The 17,921-nt window shown below is 37.2% G+C and overlaps 2 protein-coding genes across 3 annotated transcripts in view; one reads left to right on the top strand and one right to left on the bottom strand.

Moving 5' to 3' along the window:
- The window catches only part of LOC138060323 (cilia- and flagella-associated protein 184-like), a 16,268-nt gene extending 7,536 nt beyond the window's left edge, over positions 1–8,732 (bottom strand). Inside the window, exons 1-10 of the mRNA XM_068906069.1 lie at positions 8,661–8,732; positions 6,927–7,202; positions 6,529–6,570; positions 5,150–5,360; positions 4,269–4,360; positions 3,640–3,723; positions 2,312–2,381; positions 1,336–1,450; positions 612–690; positions 132–185 (exon numbers count right to left, since the gene is read on the bottom strand). Of these exons, the coding sequence (XP_068762170.1) occupies positions 132–185; positions 612–690; positions 1,336–1,450; positions 2,312–2,381; positions 3,640–3,723; positions 4,269–4,360; positions 5,150–5,360; positions 6,529–6,570; positions 6,927–7,202; positions 8,661–8,690 (1,053 nt within the window). The 5' untranslated portion in view covers positions 8,691–8,732. The remainder of the gene's footprint in view (positions 1–131; positions 186–611; positions 691–1,335; positions 1,451–2,311; positions 2,382–3,639; positions 3,724–4,268; positions 4,361–5,149; positions 5,361–6,528; positions 6,571–6,926; positions 7,203–8,660) is intronic.
- A 284-nt stretch (positions 8,733–9,016) lies between these two features.
- LOC138060391 (thymidine kinase, cytosolic-like) lies at positions 9,017–16,213 on the top strand. Of its 2 annotated transcripts, none has more exons than XM_068906149.1 (7): positions 9,017–9,228; positions 9,349–9,380; positions 9,469–9,582; positions 12,436–12,529; positions 12,917–13,006; positions 13,888–14,007; positions 14,216–16,213. In XM_068906149.1, the coding sequence occupies exons 1-7, from the start codon at positions 9,061–9,063 to the stop codon at positions 14,252–14,254; spliced, it is 657 nt and encodes a 218-aa protein (XP_068762250.1). In that variant the 5' UTR covers positions 9,017–9,060; the 3' UTR covers positions 14,255–16,213. The 2 variants fall into 2 exon arrangements, with proteins under 2 accessions (XP_068762250.1, XP_068762249.1); XM_068906148.1 differs by having other exon boundaries at positions 9,018–9,228; positions 15,103–16,213.
- The last annotated feature ends 1,708 nt before the right edge of the window (positions 16,214–17,921 follow it).

Consider the following 17,921-nt stretch of genomic DNA (forward strand, 5'->3'; position numbering starts at 1 on the left):
ACAGAGAATGAAGAGAAGTAAAAAAATGCGCAAAACGGGAAGAAAACCTTACAACAGTGAACATGGACAAAGGTACAGAGAGCAAAGCGACAACAAGCACAAAAAACAGAGTTCGCACATGAAGAATGTACCTGCATGACCTCCTGTTCTTTCTTGAGTTCGAGCATTTGGTATTGTTCAAGGTCCTAAAACGAAAATAAAAAGGTCCAATATCAGAATACCAATAAATGGTTTCAATACTTCATGACATTTTCTTTAAACAATCTTGAGATCTTTGACATGTTATGACGTACTAAGCGCCGGCAAATCGAATGCCTTTTTCTAGCGTGCACCTACAGTGTAATTTTTGAGGGGAAATCTTTCGAGATTGACTATTAAAGGCGAACAGCAAACGGCAGGATTAAAACCATAAAATTTCTCTAATTTGAGCGTGTCTCTCCTTTAAAGTGCCTGGTCAATAAGGGTGGGTCAAATTTCGGCCGACATTTGGTGTTCTCCGTAAAGAATCTCAATACTTACAGCTGAAATATTCTTTTTGCGTACAATTCGCGCTCGTGAAATCTCGAAAGTAGAACGCTTGTTGCAGATTACTGACAGCTCAGAGTTCTCACCTTTGGAGGAATTGCCTTCCCTGATCGACTGTTGATTGCCTGCTTTGCAACCTCCATCTTAAACATCATAAAATCGTCACTGAAATATGACAGTAATTGCGTACAAATGAGAAAAAAAAAAAACCCAGCATAAAACAGTCATCATAATTTTCTTAATACAATGCTCTCGTTATGCTTCCTTTTCCACTCAACATGAATTCTACAGCCTGAATAAATTTTCAAAGTTTAGCAGTTTTGTAAACTATGTGTCTGTAAGTGACGAGACGTAACTTTCAACCTTGAATTAAAATAGTATTATTGCCCATGTCTGGTCTGGGGTGGCAATAATAGACTTTATCATTCCATGTATTTTTGCTACAAATAATATTCCGCTCATGCGTAATTGAAAGCATGCTTTGGTGAATGATCGAATGATCAAACAATTATTGAACTCTGTTATCAAAAAATATTGTGATTTGTCAGTGTCTCGCAGATCATTAGGCTTCGGCCAAAAATTGATCTGCTCGCCACTAATACAACCTCAACCTCTCCCAATAATTATTAATTATTTAAGTGGCAAGTGTTCTAGCGCTGCGGCACTAACTGGGAACACTGTACATTGAAATCAACTCAATTTAGCTCAATTTTTTTCATGCTTTATGTTCTCGACTGTAAAAGTTCTTGAAAGTAATCTTAAGAGTTCCAAAATTCCACGAAAGACTTCTATTTTCAATTGACGACATACCTGGTTTTATTGACGATTTCCTGCTTCTCTTGACATTTTGCTTTCAGATCCTCAATCTGGTCTTTGAAGCTTTCTGTTTCTCGTCTCTCTTCATTTTGAAGTTCCTCCAGGTTTGCTTTTGAAAATTGAAGATTGGCAATCAATAGGCCATATTTTACAGTGGTTTGCTCAGTAACCTAGCCATATGAATGGCTGCGAGGCTGTCGGTGACCTTGTATAGACACACATCTCACTGCTTTTGTCACGTAAATTGTGTTGACAGTTGTAATTCTAATTAGCATACATTGACATTAGAAAAGCACAAAGGTTTGTGTCAGAACAGGGTCACCGGCAACCTCGCTTCCATTCTTAGGCCTGGTAACTTATCTACAACTGTAAAATGGTATATTTCTGGTACCTACAACATTCCGGAGCGATGCAGATAAGGTCCTGCATTCAATTTCTGGACTCAGCGTTTTTCTGAGAAATACACTGTTCGTTCGATATTTGTGGATGTTAATAAGTAAAGTCTGTTTACAAGCCAAGTGGCCCATCAGAGCATCAGAGCCAGAGCTTATACATTGTACCAGTTTCTGTGGCATGAAACGACTAGGAAAATCTTTACTCACCCCTGGATGGGATGCCAGTCCATCGCAGGGTTACCCCCAGCATTTCGCCGGTGCCCATTTATAAACCTGAAGGTTGAACTAAGCAATAAGACATAACTTTTCTGTGACTCTGAGTTTCACGCTTACGTGATCATCAGACAGACTTCTTCTAAAGGCTGTCTGATGATCATGTAAGCGTGAAACTCTGAGTCACAGAAAAAGTTATGTCTTATTGATCAGTTCAACCTACAGATACATATATATATAATAAAAAATATTCAAACATTAACATTCCTCTGAACGAATTTAGCATTTTCTCTTGCGGCTAACTGAAAGTGGTACTTACTAAATCACTGTAACTGAAATTTAAACCCTGAAACCAAACTTACACATGTATTTCAGATATCTCTGTTCTTGATCCGTCACATTTTTTTCAATTTCTTGTTGACGTTCATCACTCTATCCAAATGTAAAGAAAAGTCAATAAAAAAGTTTGAAGTTTTACTATTGATATGCAGAAATAAAAATTGAACCTTCGACTCTGCTATGAGTCTTGATCACAATGAAATTGATCAGGCCATGAGTCATATGACATGTGACCTGATCAGCCTTGGCCAGATCACCAGGCCTCGGCTGTTCAAAGGGTGGATAACGCTATCCACCTTTTAAACAACTAAGGCCAGAAGATTGTACCTCCCCTCATCTCTGTTTACGGTCGGTTCATGAGATCTGTTATAAATTGCCTCCTGGCCACAGTTCTTTAAAAGGCGCATATCGCTATCCACTCAAAACCATTATCAGGTGGATAAGCACTAACAAAACCAATTGAGTTATCCAGCGGATAGTGATTAGGATTTATCCAGTGGATAGCGCTATAACTCTTTAAACAACTAGGACCTGGACATCATGTTCTGGCTTGTCTCTATAGATGTGTTGAGAGACTTCCAAGGAGGTGCTTCTAAGAACAGTGCCTTGAGTGATCTCTCTGTTTCATGCTGAAGCTTTAGCTATGTAGCTGTTTGAACCTATTCAGGTTCTCTCAGGTATCAAATTGTAACCCAGAGTGATTAAGTGAAGGAGCTCGTCAATTCTTTAACTTGCCACAGTTAAGTCGTGTTGGATGGGCTAAATATCTGGATTGCCGGCCATCTGAGAAATAATCTTTAATCTGGGATTAGCGTTAGGTGGCTTTTGAACAACCGGGCCCAGGGTAATTAAAAATTATCCAAGGAGTTTATTTCTCTACTCCCAAATGCTGCTCAATGATGATATTTAGCAAAACTCTACATTAGAAGAAGTCAATCTTGAAAAGCAAAAATAAGCAAAAGAAACTTTCACCAAAAAAAAGAAAATACGAGATAAAAGTTTACACTATTCCTGGACTTAAGTTGATCAGCTTTCGAACAACAGGGCCCTGGGCTGTATGCCTGGGAGTCAGGCTGGTGTTAAGTGGGTAACACCTGCACTTCTCAACTCTGCTGTAAGTTGTAGGGGGGCTGATGTTCAGTCAGTCTCAAACTGACTTTAGGGTTTTTCTCCGTTTACCTTTGTATTTCCCTCATCAAAATCGACTCGCACTTAATTACGTTTATCATGAGGGTTGCATATTACATAACTTCATTGGTTAATATTATAATTTGTATCCAAATAAAGATTATAAAAATATTAATTTTGTTTTCCTGTTTGTAAATTTGTAACATTTCAACCAAGTATTCACCTTTTTTTTCTTGAAGTACTCAGCTAACTTGTGTTGCAGTTGGGAATTTAGGGACTGCAGGCTTGACCTTTCCTCCAATGCTTGCTGTTTTAATGTAAGACAACAATAAATATTGTTGCTTGACTGTTCTACAGCTTTTTTTGCATCATGAGAGGATCACAAGGAGATTCTAGAACCATTATCTAAAAACTGATCCTCTCGGAAAAATATCAGCAAAATCCTTGAGAGTAGGCTTGTTGCAGTGTCAGACAGCCTTTCCCCCAACTTAAATACCTCCATGTTGACATCCAAAAATCAAAATCACATACATTGGAATACTCAAGTTTCACCTCTTACAAATTTCAACAGAACATGTTTGGTCTGAACAAATCACCAAAATAATGACCTCTAACAAGTTCATTAAACGAGACACCTTGAAAAGCTGTTGGATGGAACTATTTCATTTGTGATGTGCCACAAAAAGTTCTGTAAATGTAAAAAAAACCCTTGAAAATAAAATCTTATTAAACCCTTCCCTAAGAACACTGTAAGTACCAATAAGTTTAATTCTACTATTTAGGACTTCTTTTCTAAGAATCCTTTAAGATGTTGCAATCCTATGAAGTTTAAAAGGTTTCATGGCTAAATACCTGATAGAGTTCAATAAGCTCTGCTCTATTGTAAACGGGAATCTCTGGCTCTGACTCTTCATCAATTTCCATTTCATCATACCTCATATCATCTGAGAAAATAATCCAGAAAATAATGGTAGGACACCGATTTTTAATCAATGATGATGATGATGATGATGATGATAACCATAATCATCTTATAGCACCTACCCAGATCTGCTCTATGTGCTTTACCGCATAACTAAGAAGTTAAGATTAAGAAAGTAGTTTCACTAGCAAAAAGATAGGTCTTTTTAACTTTCAATTTAACCCATTGACACCTGAACAGCCGTAATCAAGTCATAGTTGATGCTGTTTGGAAAGTTATGAATGCAGATTAAATGTTACAATAATTTTAAGCTACATGTATTAATTAAATATTAATCTATGCTTGAATTAGGACAGCCTTAAGTAATTCATTTTCCTATGGGACCAGAGCTTTTGCTCTTGCTTTCGGAACAATCTTTGTGGTGATCACATTTGTTCGTGCGACAATTTGAGACTTTTTAATTACGTATTGACTCCTAGGAGTGAGATTTAATAGATTTTACCCTCATGAACGTCTAACGCCAGACGATTTTACTTGTCAATGGGGGAGGGGGGGGGGGGGCAGTCCAGGGTGGCTAGCATAATGCACTGGGAATTACAAAAATTGTGGAAAAGGACTAAATTTATATAATTTTAGTAAACTGATTATATGCTCCTTAATCCATTGACACCTAATAAATACCCTAGGACACCCCCAGTTGACAAGTCAAAAAGCGTCTGGTGTTAGACAGTCTCACTCCCAGGGGTAACCTGGGGTAAGAGAGAGCTACAACAACAACAACAACAACAACTAATACTGTACTTTCCATTACCTGGATCAAAATACATATCTGCTGGTTCAAACTCAGTTGTTGGTCCAGATGAAGGTTCCTCTGGGGGAGGGGGTGTGGCCGAAGCATCTGGGTCTTCCTGTTTTGAATCTCTTTCTACTGAACGCTCCTCTTCTGTTGGGGTCCCATCTCTGGATAATGGCTGAGCAACCTCAACAGCTGGACCCTCATCCATCTCAGGGATGGCCTCATTCTGAATTCAAAAAAAGGACAGAACAATATTAAATTGCCCGAGAGGACTACAAAGCGGGTCCATAAATTCCCATCTACATTCATAAGCAATAATTTTTAAGCAACAATCTTATGTGGCAAATTTAAATTGATCATGTAGATAGCACAACAAATATTAAATTGTCAACAATTCCCAGTGAATTAGGTCAGCAATGCATTTGGACAGCAGAGATTATGAAAGCAGAAACAAGGCAAGGTTGCCTGTTAATTCTCCAATGGCACCCATTAATAGGCAGGAATTTGCCGCATTAATTTTTATGGGACGAGTTGACTACACAAGCAATTTTTAGTATTTGACACCTTTCACATGTCACATAAAAGCTAACACTACAGCATTTCAGCAAATACATTTGTCACATAAAAAACTGGACAAATTTCCTCATCTGCACAAGCAAATAAAAATTGTCACAGAAAACTTCAAACATAAAAATTGCTGGTATAAATGAAGCTTAAGATTGCTATCATGATGGTCCCGATTTATGAGTAAAAACATCTGCTGCTAGATGGAGGAAAATTTGAAAGTGTCAGAAAGGGATAAAAGGTGCATAGTTTTTTAGTGGGCTTTGAAGTCAAAACAAAGGAAAGGAAAGGAACTCTATTTAAGTGTCTAATCTTCTAGCACTGGAGCACTAATTGGGGACATTAACAAATTCACACAAATCAAATCAAAGTTTGGTTTTTGAGGGGGGAGGCAAACTGGAGAATGCAGAGAAAAACCTCTCTATGGTGCAAAGTAGAGAGCCAACAAATTCCACCCACATGTGATGCCGAGTCTGAGTCTCTTTGGTCCCCATTGATGAGTAAAATCATGTGGTGTTCAACAGAGCAAAATCTGCAAGGGTCCCTGTTGGGAGGGAAAGTGGTAAGCCAGTATATTTTGTTTGCAAAAGAAAAGTGCCTATCAGATTATTAGGTATTAAAAGTAGGTGCCTGTGGATCATCTGAAAGAAAGTGTAAGCACTTAGCCTTTTTGATGACAGTTTTTTCCAGCATTGTTATGGTGCAAACATCTGTTTTTAAGTTATTGGGTTTCTCCACAAGTTCTTGACTGCAAGAGCTAAGGGGGCACTTCTTTAGGGAAATACATAGGAAAATCAAGAAATGTTACTGGTAACAAACAATACATTTACCTCTGGTAAAGGGACATTTTCAATGGGTTCTTCGTCAATTTTCTAAAAGCAAAACCAGGCATTGATTAAACCAAACAACATTGCATTAGATCCTCTGCATATTGCATTGCTGCAAAAACATCACCAGTAGACCTTTTTGAGGGTAATATTAGTTGGGATTTTCTGTATTGCAGTGAATATGAAAATAATGTGGTTAAATGGAATATCAACTGAAGGAGCATCAGAGAACTGGTTGTAGTTTAGGAGCATTATTTTGTTACATTTGCTTGCATGTAAGCACTGTTACAGAAAATTTCTTGTGCTCCTAGATTAAAGAAGCTGTATTTATGGCAGTGGCCAAAAAAATTGTAAGAGTTTTGCAGTGATTACAAAATAAGTATTTAAGCACATAAACATACTCCCATATTTTCCAGTGTTTCCTGAGGTACATCAGTTCCAGTTTCCAAGTCTGGTTTCTCACCATCCCCTCCCTCCTGCAGTTGATTTCTTGCCTCATCTCCTCCTTCAGTGATGCTTGAAGCCTGCCCACCCTCTCCTCCCTTTGGTGGTAAGGAAGATTCCTCAGCTACAGCATCTCTTAAGGAAGGGGTCTCCGAGTCATCATTTGTTTGTTGATTCTGCACACTTTCAGACTGTGGGGTTGGATTTTCTTTCACGGTTTCAGTGATGCTTTCCTGTGCAATTGTAGATCACTGCCTTTATGCTACAGTACATTAATAATATTATTATTGTATCTGGGAAACAGGGGTGTCCTTGACTTACATGTTACCGGTATGTCATCACACCATATTGATACCCTGCAAAATCAGCAGATTTCCCTTATGCTTCTTTTGCTTATAAAACCAACACAGCAGCAATGTGACATAATAAGATTTATTTAATGTTATTGTTACCTGCATCTTTAGATATTTGAGGTCATGTCATTGCAAGTCAAGAATTGTATAGAAGATCCAAGAGGAAAAAAGGATATGCACGTTTATAATAAAGCAATGTATTAGTTAATGAAAGTGTGATCCTTACATCTTTATTAAATTAAAAGAGGTCAAAAGGTGAGAGACAAGAAGGGAAAAGAGTTACAGAAGCAAGAGTCATAGGGAGAGCACAAAGTAAGAGAGGAATGTAATAATGAGGAAGGGAGCAAAGTGAAATATTAAAGGCCACAGTTGAGTTTACAGCACAGCATTGAGCTTCTTGATCCCCAATCCCTCACCAGGGCATGGTTTTTCGAAGGTCAAATAACTTTGACCAGAAGATAAAGCACTATCTGACAATTTCAATCAGTGCAAATATATCAGTATTTGTTCACATAACTGTGAATATGCATAATCTAAGCACATCTAAGGAAAGGTGTGTATTGAAAACCTTTAACGTGAAGTATACTTTTTGCTCTGCATGGATATTGACTTATCCACTGGATAATATTATATCTAGCCCTTGAACAACTGGGGCTAGATTGATGTTTAATAAATTAAATAAGGCTACTTGTTCTGCATCCTCGGAGATTCAGGGGCAGTCAGTTGGGACAGGAGAAAAGGCGACGAAAGTTTGCGACGAAAGTTTTCGGAAAATTTTCGTTGCCTTTCTCCTGCCCCGACTGACTGCCCCTGGGTCTCCGAGGATGCTTCTTCTGATTATCAACTGAATAAATGCAGGTAAAAGGGCTTGAACCTGATGAGAATCCTAGGATTTCGTCTCGGAAAAAAAATACAGTTTGTACCATCCCGTCTTGAAACTTCAAAAACGTTAACCGATTAACCTTTGATTAAGATTATCCCTGAAAAAACGCTTTTGAAATGTTATATACATGTGCATACAAAATGAAAAGAAGTTAACTTAAACAAAACTTTAAGTTAAGTTAAGTTAACTTAACTTAAACAAAATGAAAAGAAGCGGTTAGGTATATGTATAATAAAATATTACACACATCCAAACACCTGACATGGACGATCAGTGAGTTTAATCAGGTTTTATAAATTATACTTACAATATATTATTTGCTGAAAAATCTCGTATCTTTCAAATATTTACCCCTGTTGATGGGGGAATAATACAGTTATCCCCTTATTAGTTCAATTCTTAAGGTCACATTTCAGGATGCGGCAACAAACCCGACAAAAAATGTAAATACTCACAGAGCTTTCTTGTGCAGAGTTGTCCGCCATGTTTTTCTGCAGTTACGAGTAGCTTAGCAACTACATAAACTCTTCCCCAGGTCCCGCTTGCTCGAAAGCCGATGAACTGAATCCAGGATTAAAGGATTAGCGTAAACTTTTGTTTAAAGTTTTAACCTTTTGGTGAAAGTTTCTTTTGCTTATTTTTGTTTTTCAAGATTGACTTCTTCTAATGTAAAGTTTTGCCGAATTTTACCGTTGAACAGCGCTTGGGAGTAGAGAAATAAACTTTAATCTGGGATTAGCGTTAATCGGCTTTTGAACAACCGGGCCCAGTTCGACTTAACAGAACAAAGGAGTACTGTACTTCACAGACAACCAAGGACCACCGAGTAGACTGGGTCCAGGGTATTAAACAACGATGTTTGGGCGCGAATTTTTCAAAACTTTTGGCGCACTTTCCACCGCAACGAAGTCTTCACCAACGCTTTTGTGCAGAGTGCAAGGAACGAAAACTTGTAAGATGTCTATGGTTACAATTCCAGGCATGGACGTACAGGGTGTAATGAACATTAGAGGTCAAATTCAGGTAATGTGTTGTCCAAGATGGCGTTTTTACCCATTCTAATTCCTTGAAGTCCGAAATAAACTCGGCCGTTTATGCTTTCCATTCTAATCTCATCTCATTTTTATGTTTGTCTCCTTGTAGGTCATTTTTGGTCCAATGTTTTCAGGAAAAACGTAAGCGAAAGTTGCTCGCGTACAGTAGATCAGTTCCAGTCCCTTTTAATTTTTCTTCTTTTACAATGTCTTCTTTCTATGTCAACAGAACTGAGCTTCTAAGAAGAATAAAGCGGTACCAAGTAGCAAATCACTCGTGTATAGTGATAAAATATGAGAAGGATAACCGATATGATGCTGATGGTATAGCAACCCATGATAGGTACGGTGTGGAAATCAAGAAATACAGTATGGTGTCCGTGGTCCGCGAGAAAAAAGGATAATCTTGAATACCGGGGTATCTTACCTGAATAAAAGTGCCACGAACCGAAATTTTTCTTGATCATAGCTTTTTCGTTTCTTGCGATAACATTAAATTGGGAGAAAAAACCTCTGGCATCCCAGGGTAGTAATCGCGAGCCCTTCGTCCGCGAATTGGGTCCTTGGTCCGCTAACATACCTGTAAAACCCGATAATTTCAGTACGAACATGAAAATTTGTTTATTCTTTATATATTAACCTTTATATATCTCAGCTATAGTCGTATTGGATGTCGTTGTGAGTATAGAATCTGCTTTTATTTTCAGTTGACCGTCTCCTAACACATACATGCTCCATTCCATTATATTTATAAGACCGAATAGGTATTCTAGATGTACAAAAGAATTCGAAGGTAACCCGTTCGTAAACATTTATAAAGAAGATTTTGAAAATATTCAGTAAAGGCAAAGACATTCTCCGTTTATTGAAGGTTTTTTTCATCTGCTTTGCGAGATTTAAGTTCTCTGGGGTCATAGGTAGTTAAAGTCGCGTACCAAGGACCCCTTTTTTTCGGAAAATAGACGAGTTCACGCTCTTGAGTGCACAGGACGTTACAAATCGATAGAAATCGATCATCGGAAAGTAATCGATTACTCGATATTACTCCATCATTGTTCATCGATTAGCTAGAATAATCGATAAATATCGATAATCACAAGATTTGACTGGTGTATGAGAGATCAACTCCAAGATTTAGGTGCAGATTATTGATTATATCGGTTTACTCGGCATTAAATTGATTAAATTTCATTAAATTGATGGAAATCGATTGAAATCGAACTGTAATTACGAAAATCGATAAAATCGATCAAAATCGATAATCACAAAAAACTCTGTTATCGCTTATTAAATCGATAATAATCGATTAATTAGTATAAAAAAATATCGATTACAATCGATTTTATCGCGTATCGAAATTATCGATTTGTTACGTCCTGAGTGCATCATGGATAATCAGGGCAAGGTGGAGAGGAATTCAAAGGTTTGTAAGGAAGTTCAAAACGATGAAAAGTATTCATGATATGCAATTTTGGGTTTTTTATTTTCCAAAACAGAAGATATGTGCTCAAAGGTGCGGCAGAATAAATTTGGAGAGAATGGCTATTTTACAAATTATTTTATTAAAAAGGGTTTCTGCCATACATTTCCTGTAATTCCAAAGGCAAAAAATTACAGAGAATGTATGGAGACAAAAAAAAAAGCAATATTTAGGAATTCCAGAGAACAAAGACCAAGTCTAGTTTATCTCAGTTGTGGACATGAAATTATTTGTTTGGTTGATCAAGGCGAAAGTCTATAAAGTAGAGTCACGTACAGTATATTTTGCTTTGAATTTCCATACAAGCCTTTGAATTTCCCGCCTTGTTGCCCTGATTACCCATGATGCAATCAAGAGCTCGAACTCCTCTATTGTTGATATTTTTCAAGAGTTGATGAAACAAAAGTGTGAAACTCTGGAGCAAATTCGTTCCCAACCTCAGAAATCAGTTTATCTGTAAATATGTTCTGCAAAAAGACATGTGTTCGGTTGTGTTTTATCTTTACACAAGCCAAGTAAATGTGACCAGCTAAGTTACAGAGCCGCAAAAGTAGAGACTTTCCAGAAAGACAAATTAACTTACCTGTCAACAAACTTGAATTCCGCACAATCACCGATAGCAGGAAAGCTGAAATTTCGTCATGTGAAAGAAGAATAATCAAGAAATCATCAGACACATTTGTTTTTGGTCGTATTTTAGTTAACGAGGAAATATAACATTGTGTTCGGAAAAGTCGCAGACCAAGGACACCATACTGTAATGTTCCAATTGTTTGTCTTGTAAATTAAAGCCATTTCAAGTTCAAGGAAAATTTAAATGCTCAACATTATCATCCATTAAGGGCACCCAACAATGATATAAAATATCTCATGTTACATAATAAGGTCAATAAATGCACAAATTGATTACCTCTCACCTATTAGAGAACAGATGCATGGCTGATGGATGTCATCATCAAGAACTTTTAATTCTTATCTCGACAGTTATGCAAACCCTCGACTGCGTCTTGGGTTTCCATAACTGTCTCAAATTCTGCCGACTCCCCCTCGTGTTTTGATAAGGCTTTGTAAACATAGAAAAAGTCCTCAATTGCTTAAAGTGCCCCTGTGATAAAAAAAAAAACACTTCCTTTTTTCCTTCAGATTTTGAAAGTGTGTTTGCTTAACACCTGACTGGCAAAATTTTGAGCTTTGATTTTTATCCAAAGGCCGTTTACTTTGAGTGTAAGTTTTGGATTTCACAGTCCGCCATTACTCACGTTCAAAACTGACCGATTGGACCTCAGACGGTTGGATCCAGGGAAACGTGACGTCAGAGGCTCACTAGCTTAAAATTTCAGCGTGTAAACGCAGCTTATTATATATGCAAAGTGTTAGTTTAAAAGTCTGAAAGCCCAAAACTCCTGTGCTGCATATTAATTCTGCGGCGTATACACGTATTGCATTCTTAAACTAGTGAGCCTTTGACGTAATTTTCTCCTTGATCCAGCTCTCTCAAGAACATAATGTTCGTAATGGCGGACCATTAAATAGGAAAATTCCAGTTAAAATAAAGAGGTGTCTTTTTGAAATCAAGGCTTAAAACGTGGGTCACTTAGTGTTTTGTTAACATAGTTTTGAAATCCAAAGAAAACTATGAATTGGTTTTTGGTCACAGGGGCACTATAAATAATAACAATCATACATTTACTGATTGTATGATTATTTTTATCCTAGTCAAACTCTTAGAGCATCTTCCTGTTCAGTCTTAGGAGATATAAAGGAAAAGGCTTCTGATTATTCTGTTATCGGAATAGATGAAGGCCAGTTTGTAAGTATTTAATTTTGCTGCTGTACTTTCAAACAGAACCACACTGCTCTCCCCACCCCCCAACATAAACCGATCCTTCGTGTTACAGGAATTAATCAGTTAATTCTAGAAACACAACAAAATTGTTGCTTTTGGGGACATTACTACTGTACCACCCCTGTCAAAAGACATGGATTACAAAAACTGGTTCACTCAACACTGTCTAAAACTAAAAAAATTACTTTAAGCAGAAGGTTGTCTACTTTAATTTGTGCAAGTCTGATCTAAAAGTCCATCAAGTATTAAAAAGACTGGTCGCAGAGCAGGATCAAGGAGAAAATGACCTAAAAGACTTGCAACTCCAAATACACCTTGACATATTTTACTTACCTTTGCTTTGCTCTCAAGTTTCCAGATATCGTAGAGTTCTCAGAAGAAATGGCTGGCATGGGAAAAGTAATAATAGTCGCAGCATTGGATGGAACGTTTCAACGAAAGGTTACAGGAATATTAATTTTTGCAGTCCGTTCATTTGTATTCAACAAGCTTGCAGATTTTAATTGGACCATGATTGCTTGTAATCTCATGATTGGGCAATTTGTAGTTGTCAGTAATTGTCTACACAATGCTGCTCACGTCATGCTCACATAAATTTGTCACGCAATGTATTGGCCAATCAGGAACGCTCATTTTGGGAAATAAACCAATCATATTACAAGAAAATTATACACAATAGGTTTTAAGAAAATGGAATTTAATTTTTCATCATCAGTTCAATTATAGCAAGCATAATTTAGTTTTATGTAAAAGGTTACTGTTCAAGGTTCACTGATGGAACAAGACGATTGAGCTAGAACATTCAGCAAGTGGAGAAGTGTCCCTGATCACTCAAAGAAACAATGCCATATTATAATAAACAATTTACTAACGTCACTTGCCCTAAACCATACTGCCACAGGAATTTTGGCCCCCAGTCAGCTGTATTTAAATTTAAGTTTAACTTCTTACTAACCGAGCGTGAGGGCCGTGCTGGGGAAATTATATTGGCCCGAGGTCGTGGCAAAAACGACCGAGGGCCAATATTCCTCAGTACAGCTTGAGCTAGCTCGGTTAGTAAGTAGTTTATTATATGGCTTTTTAATTAATTAATTACCTTTTGCTTTGTTTTTGCAAGCCCGTAATCGGCCCGTAGGCATTATGGGAGAATAATGCCCTACAATTCAGTCACAATTAGCCAATCAGAGCGCACGTTATATCGGCTACAAACACAATCCATATAATAAAAGTTATTATTGTATTGAAACTTGAGGTCATATGGACCAAGAAATCATTTTAAACTCTGGACTTCACTAAAACAATGTGTGCTTTCATTGCTTTAGGCATTTGGACCCATTTTAAATCTTGTTCCACTGGCTGAAAGTGTTGTCAAACTTAATGCAGTCTGTATGCATTGCTATAAGGATGCGGCCTTTACAAAACGACTGGGGGGTGAAAAAAAGGTGAGAGTGAGAACATAATTAAGTGAAGAACAATTGTCCAGGTGAATATTGTCCCTAGAAGGATAACCTGGGGTGCAGGGATGGCGTAGTGGTGAGAGTACTCGCCTCCCACCAATGTCTGCCAGGTTCAAATCCCAGACTCTGTGTCATATTTTCCCCTCTCAAAAACCATTATTTGATTTGATTTGAGCTAATTTGTTGATTTCAGTTTACAGTGTCCGCAATTAGTGCTCCAGCGCTAGAATGACTGGACACTTGAATAAAGTTCCTTTCCTTTCTTCCTGATTGGAAGTCAGTCATCTTGAGAGTCAAGTGATTTGTGTAATGTCAGTAGATCATTGGTATAAACACTCTGGTGGTTGATGCAATTGGTCAATGAAATTGCGATGTTATTGGTTGACTGTCAATTTAAGCCTAGATGTCACTGGCTGTGAAGAATGTAAACAGTGATTGGTGCATTTTGATCCGTCTAGGTCTAAGGTCTGTAATTAATTATGATATGAGTTCAAACCATTTAAGGTTAACCCATTGACTCCTGAACTGCCCCACTCCCCTCCCCCCCCCCCCCCCCCCCCCCCCCCCCATTGACAAGTGAAATCATCTGGTGTAATTAGGCAGTAAAATCTATCAATTCTCACTCCTTGGAGTTAGTGCTTTAACTACCATTTCACAAAAAAGGATGTTTTGATAATGGAGGTGCTTACAGAAGAAAGCCTACTGAGATTAATTTATAAAACAAAGGTTTTGTGAGACATCAAAAATCTTTATATCAAGCAACCCCTGTGTATATGCCATTAATTAGGATGTTGAAGTAATATTATGGCAAAACCTTTCATTGTGCATCACATTACATGTATTTTTCCAGTTAAGTGGCTTATTGCAGTTCGAGAGTACAAGAACATGTATAAATTACATTGTGGGGATTGGGTTTGCTTAAATTGTTTTGGGTTAATTAAGGGGCATTAGAAAGAAATAACAGGGAATTAATTTTTGTGTTTAATAAGTCATTATTACAACAATGATTAATTTTTTTGTGGTCTTAATCATTGTAACTGTGATTTTGTTGTGACTTAAGAATATTATTGTTGCCTTCAGGTTGAGGTGATAGGTGGGGCTGATAAATACATGGCTGTCTGTCGAGATTGCTTCCATTTCTCATCTGTACATGGAGTGCTTGCTGGTGCTCGACGTATAAAAAGCTATCATTAAATCTGTTAGGCCATTTCTGAATTCATCTTAACTTTTGTTCTAAGGGAGTCCATGTTCAAAATTAGCGAGTGCAACCAAAATCCTAAACTTGAACTCGAACTGAACCAAAAAGCTAAGATGAATTCAGAAGTGGCCTACATGTATCAGTTTAATCCTCAAACAATGTGCTTCTTATAACAGTCACTAGTAGTTCATTCATATGTTGAGCTCATTTTATGGCAGCAAATTTGATTGGCACTGATTGGTCAGTTTAAGAGCATTAGCTCCCTTTGCTTTTTCACCAATCACGTTATTATATCAGTATTTTTTAAGGAAGACATTTAATTGCAGAATTTTACGGCTTACATTGAATGGTTTGGTGACGGCTTCCTTTACGACACTGTTTACTATTTAGAAAGTATTCTTATCTCTCTGTTAAGTGACAAACAGAAGTTTACTAGGCCCTACTAAAAATTTTGCTTCATAATTCAGCAAGTCTCTTTTTTTCAAATTTTTACACACTTGAATTTTAATTTAACATAAATGCTATGTTGCATTTACATTGCAATTTGAGATTGAAGTAAGATCAAAATGGTTGCCTTAACAAAGAAGTAAAACTTTAGCTAGTGCCTGTTCACAACTTGCTAAGTGGGTTGCAGGACCATGATCTTACTGACTTCCTTTTTTCTTTCAAATTAATGGTCAGAACTCAAGGCCATGGAAGAATTAAATTGGACGGTATAAAACAAAGGTTAAGTTACGATTTTACCTGTGATTTGATGTCCATGCAAATTGATGGTCAGTAAGATTTTTGCTGTATCTTGATAATCAACTTGAATGCAAACCCACATCATGAAATTAAGTGAGCCACTTTTTAAAGCCAGCATGCAATAATTTGCAAATCATAGCATACACATTTCTGACGATTATTATTATTAATTATAAATATTATACATTAACATAAGGTACTCCGTAATCTTACAATTTACATTTACATAATTGAACATAATTCAGTTTATGGCAGTAATGTGCATTGAATAAAGTCTCTCTCTCTCTCTGTCTGACCCCCTGCCCCTCCAGATTTCCCATAATAGCTCAATATAATTCACATTGGACATTTTAGCCTTAGTATTCAGCATTGATATTCTCTGGAATTAAACATTGTATCACTTTGTAACAACCCCAAGATTGGAATACTGAATCTGCACGCCTGGAACTGTAATGTGCCCTTTGACAGTTACATGGTACATGCCATACTCGGGGGCAAATTGCACTCTGGGACATCTAAAACCGCAACTCAATTTTCGCTGGGTATGTGACACTGGCCTCTCAGAACCCCTACCCCTTTATAGTCTATTTTTATGGCCAATTGTAGACCCCATCTTAGTCACTTTTGGGTAAATGTAATTTTTGTGACCCCAACTTAGTCAGTTTCTGTTTATTCATAAACCTTACATAAAGCCTTTTAATTATAATTTCATAACGGAATGTAATCAACTAGTAAATATTAAATTAACAGCGTTACAGTTCTTTCTGTAACAACTTTTTTTTTTTACGGTGAATCTATAACCAACATTTTCTTACCCCCAAAATCCCAACAATTTGCGACCCCATTCTAGTAACTCTGTCTGGAACCAGTCACACCAAAACACAGACTGCAGACCAGGGGTAAAATATGGCATTACTCTCACTATTATTGAGAGCTAACCGTAAACAGGCTAACCTGAATCAGTGAATGTTGTTTAGGCCTAATTAGGCTAACCGAATGTTATTTAGGCCTAATTCAGGCTAAGCCACTTTTCATTTTACAGAGGTTTTTCAGTGTCCCATCTGGAACTTTGTTGACAATGCAACCCCATTATAGTCAATCGCGTCTTGGAATTGCAACCCCATCCAGCAGCAAAGGGCCCATTATTTTGTTCTCAAAGTTGTGTTCAATACTTTATTCTAAAATTAATGTTGCTAACTTTAGGGTTGGAAGGTGCAACAGTAGTAATTACTGTTGAACCTTCCTTGTCTGATGCAAAGTACTCTACTCTACTTTTTTTTCCATTTTCCTCTTTCTCAATCTCAATCACGAGGCCCATTCAGTTAGGCAAAACCCTTGGAACCCTCATGCTGCAAGTGATTTCATCTTGTAATATACCAATTTTGATATATTAAAATTCAGTCCTAAACAAAAGGCATCACCTCGAGGCTCTGGGGAATAAATACAAGGATTTGTGAGTTTATTTCCCAGGGCCTTGAGATGATGCCTTTTGTTTAGGGCTATTTAGACCCCATGCAAAAGTAATATTATTTTATTGCATGCATGTATAGTTAACAACTTACTATTCACAGAAGTGGACGATATTTACTGAGCTGCAAGGTAAATATCTGACAATTAGGTGAATATTTGTTTTAGTGTAAATTATGCTAAAACAGTGAGATAATATAGCACAAAAAGATGTTTTAACTCTTTTATTTCTGCTACGATTGCAATATTTTTGGGTGCGAATCCCTCATGAGTTGCTTGGAGGTAAATAGCACAGGATAATCATTCAGAATTTGAGTCACCAATCAGAATTGGCTTTCAACGCTATCCAGTCTGTTTTAGCATATACTAATTAATTATTCCACAAAGATGCGTCGAATATGAGATGACAGATAGCTGCGCCGAGTTGGGTACAATCATCTCATATCCAACAAGTGTAAGTGGAATAAAAGTTATGGACAAATCTTCCCCA

Source organism: Montipora capricornis, chromosome 8 (genome assembly GCF_036669925.1).
Source record: "Montipora capricornis isolate CH-2021 chromosome 8, ASM3666992v2, whole genome shotgun sequence".
Taxonomy (NCBI): Eukaryota; Metazoa; Cnidaria; class Anthozoa; order Scleractinia; family Acroporidae; genus Montipora; species Montipora capricornis.

Excerpts from the sequence above, each read along its gene's own strand:
- LOC138060391 (XM_068906148.1), top strand. The coding sequence starts at position 9,061 with ATGTTTGGGCGCGAATTTTTCAAAACTTTTGGCGCACTTTCCACCGCA. Across the intron at positions 9,381-9,468 it reads CCAATGTTTTCAGGAAAAAC|AACTGAGCTTCTAAGAAGAA; the intron begins GTAAGCGAAAGT and ends CTATGTCAACAG. Across the intron at positions 12,530-12,916 it reads GAATAGATGAAGGCCAGTTT|TTTCCAGATATCGTAGAGTT; the intron begins GTAAGTATTTAA and ends TTTGCTCTCAAG.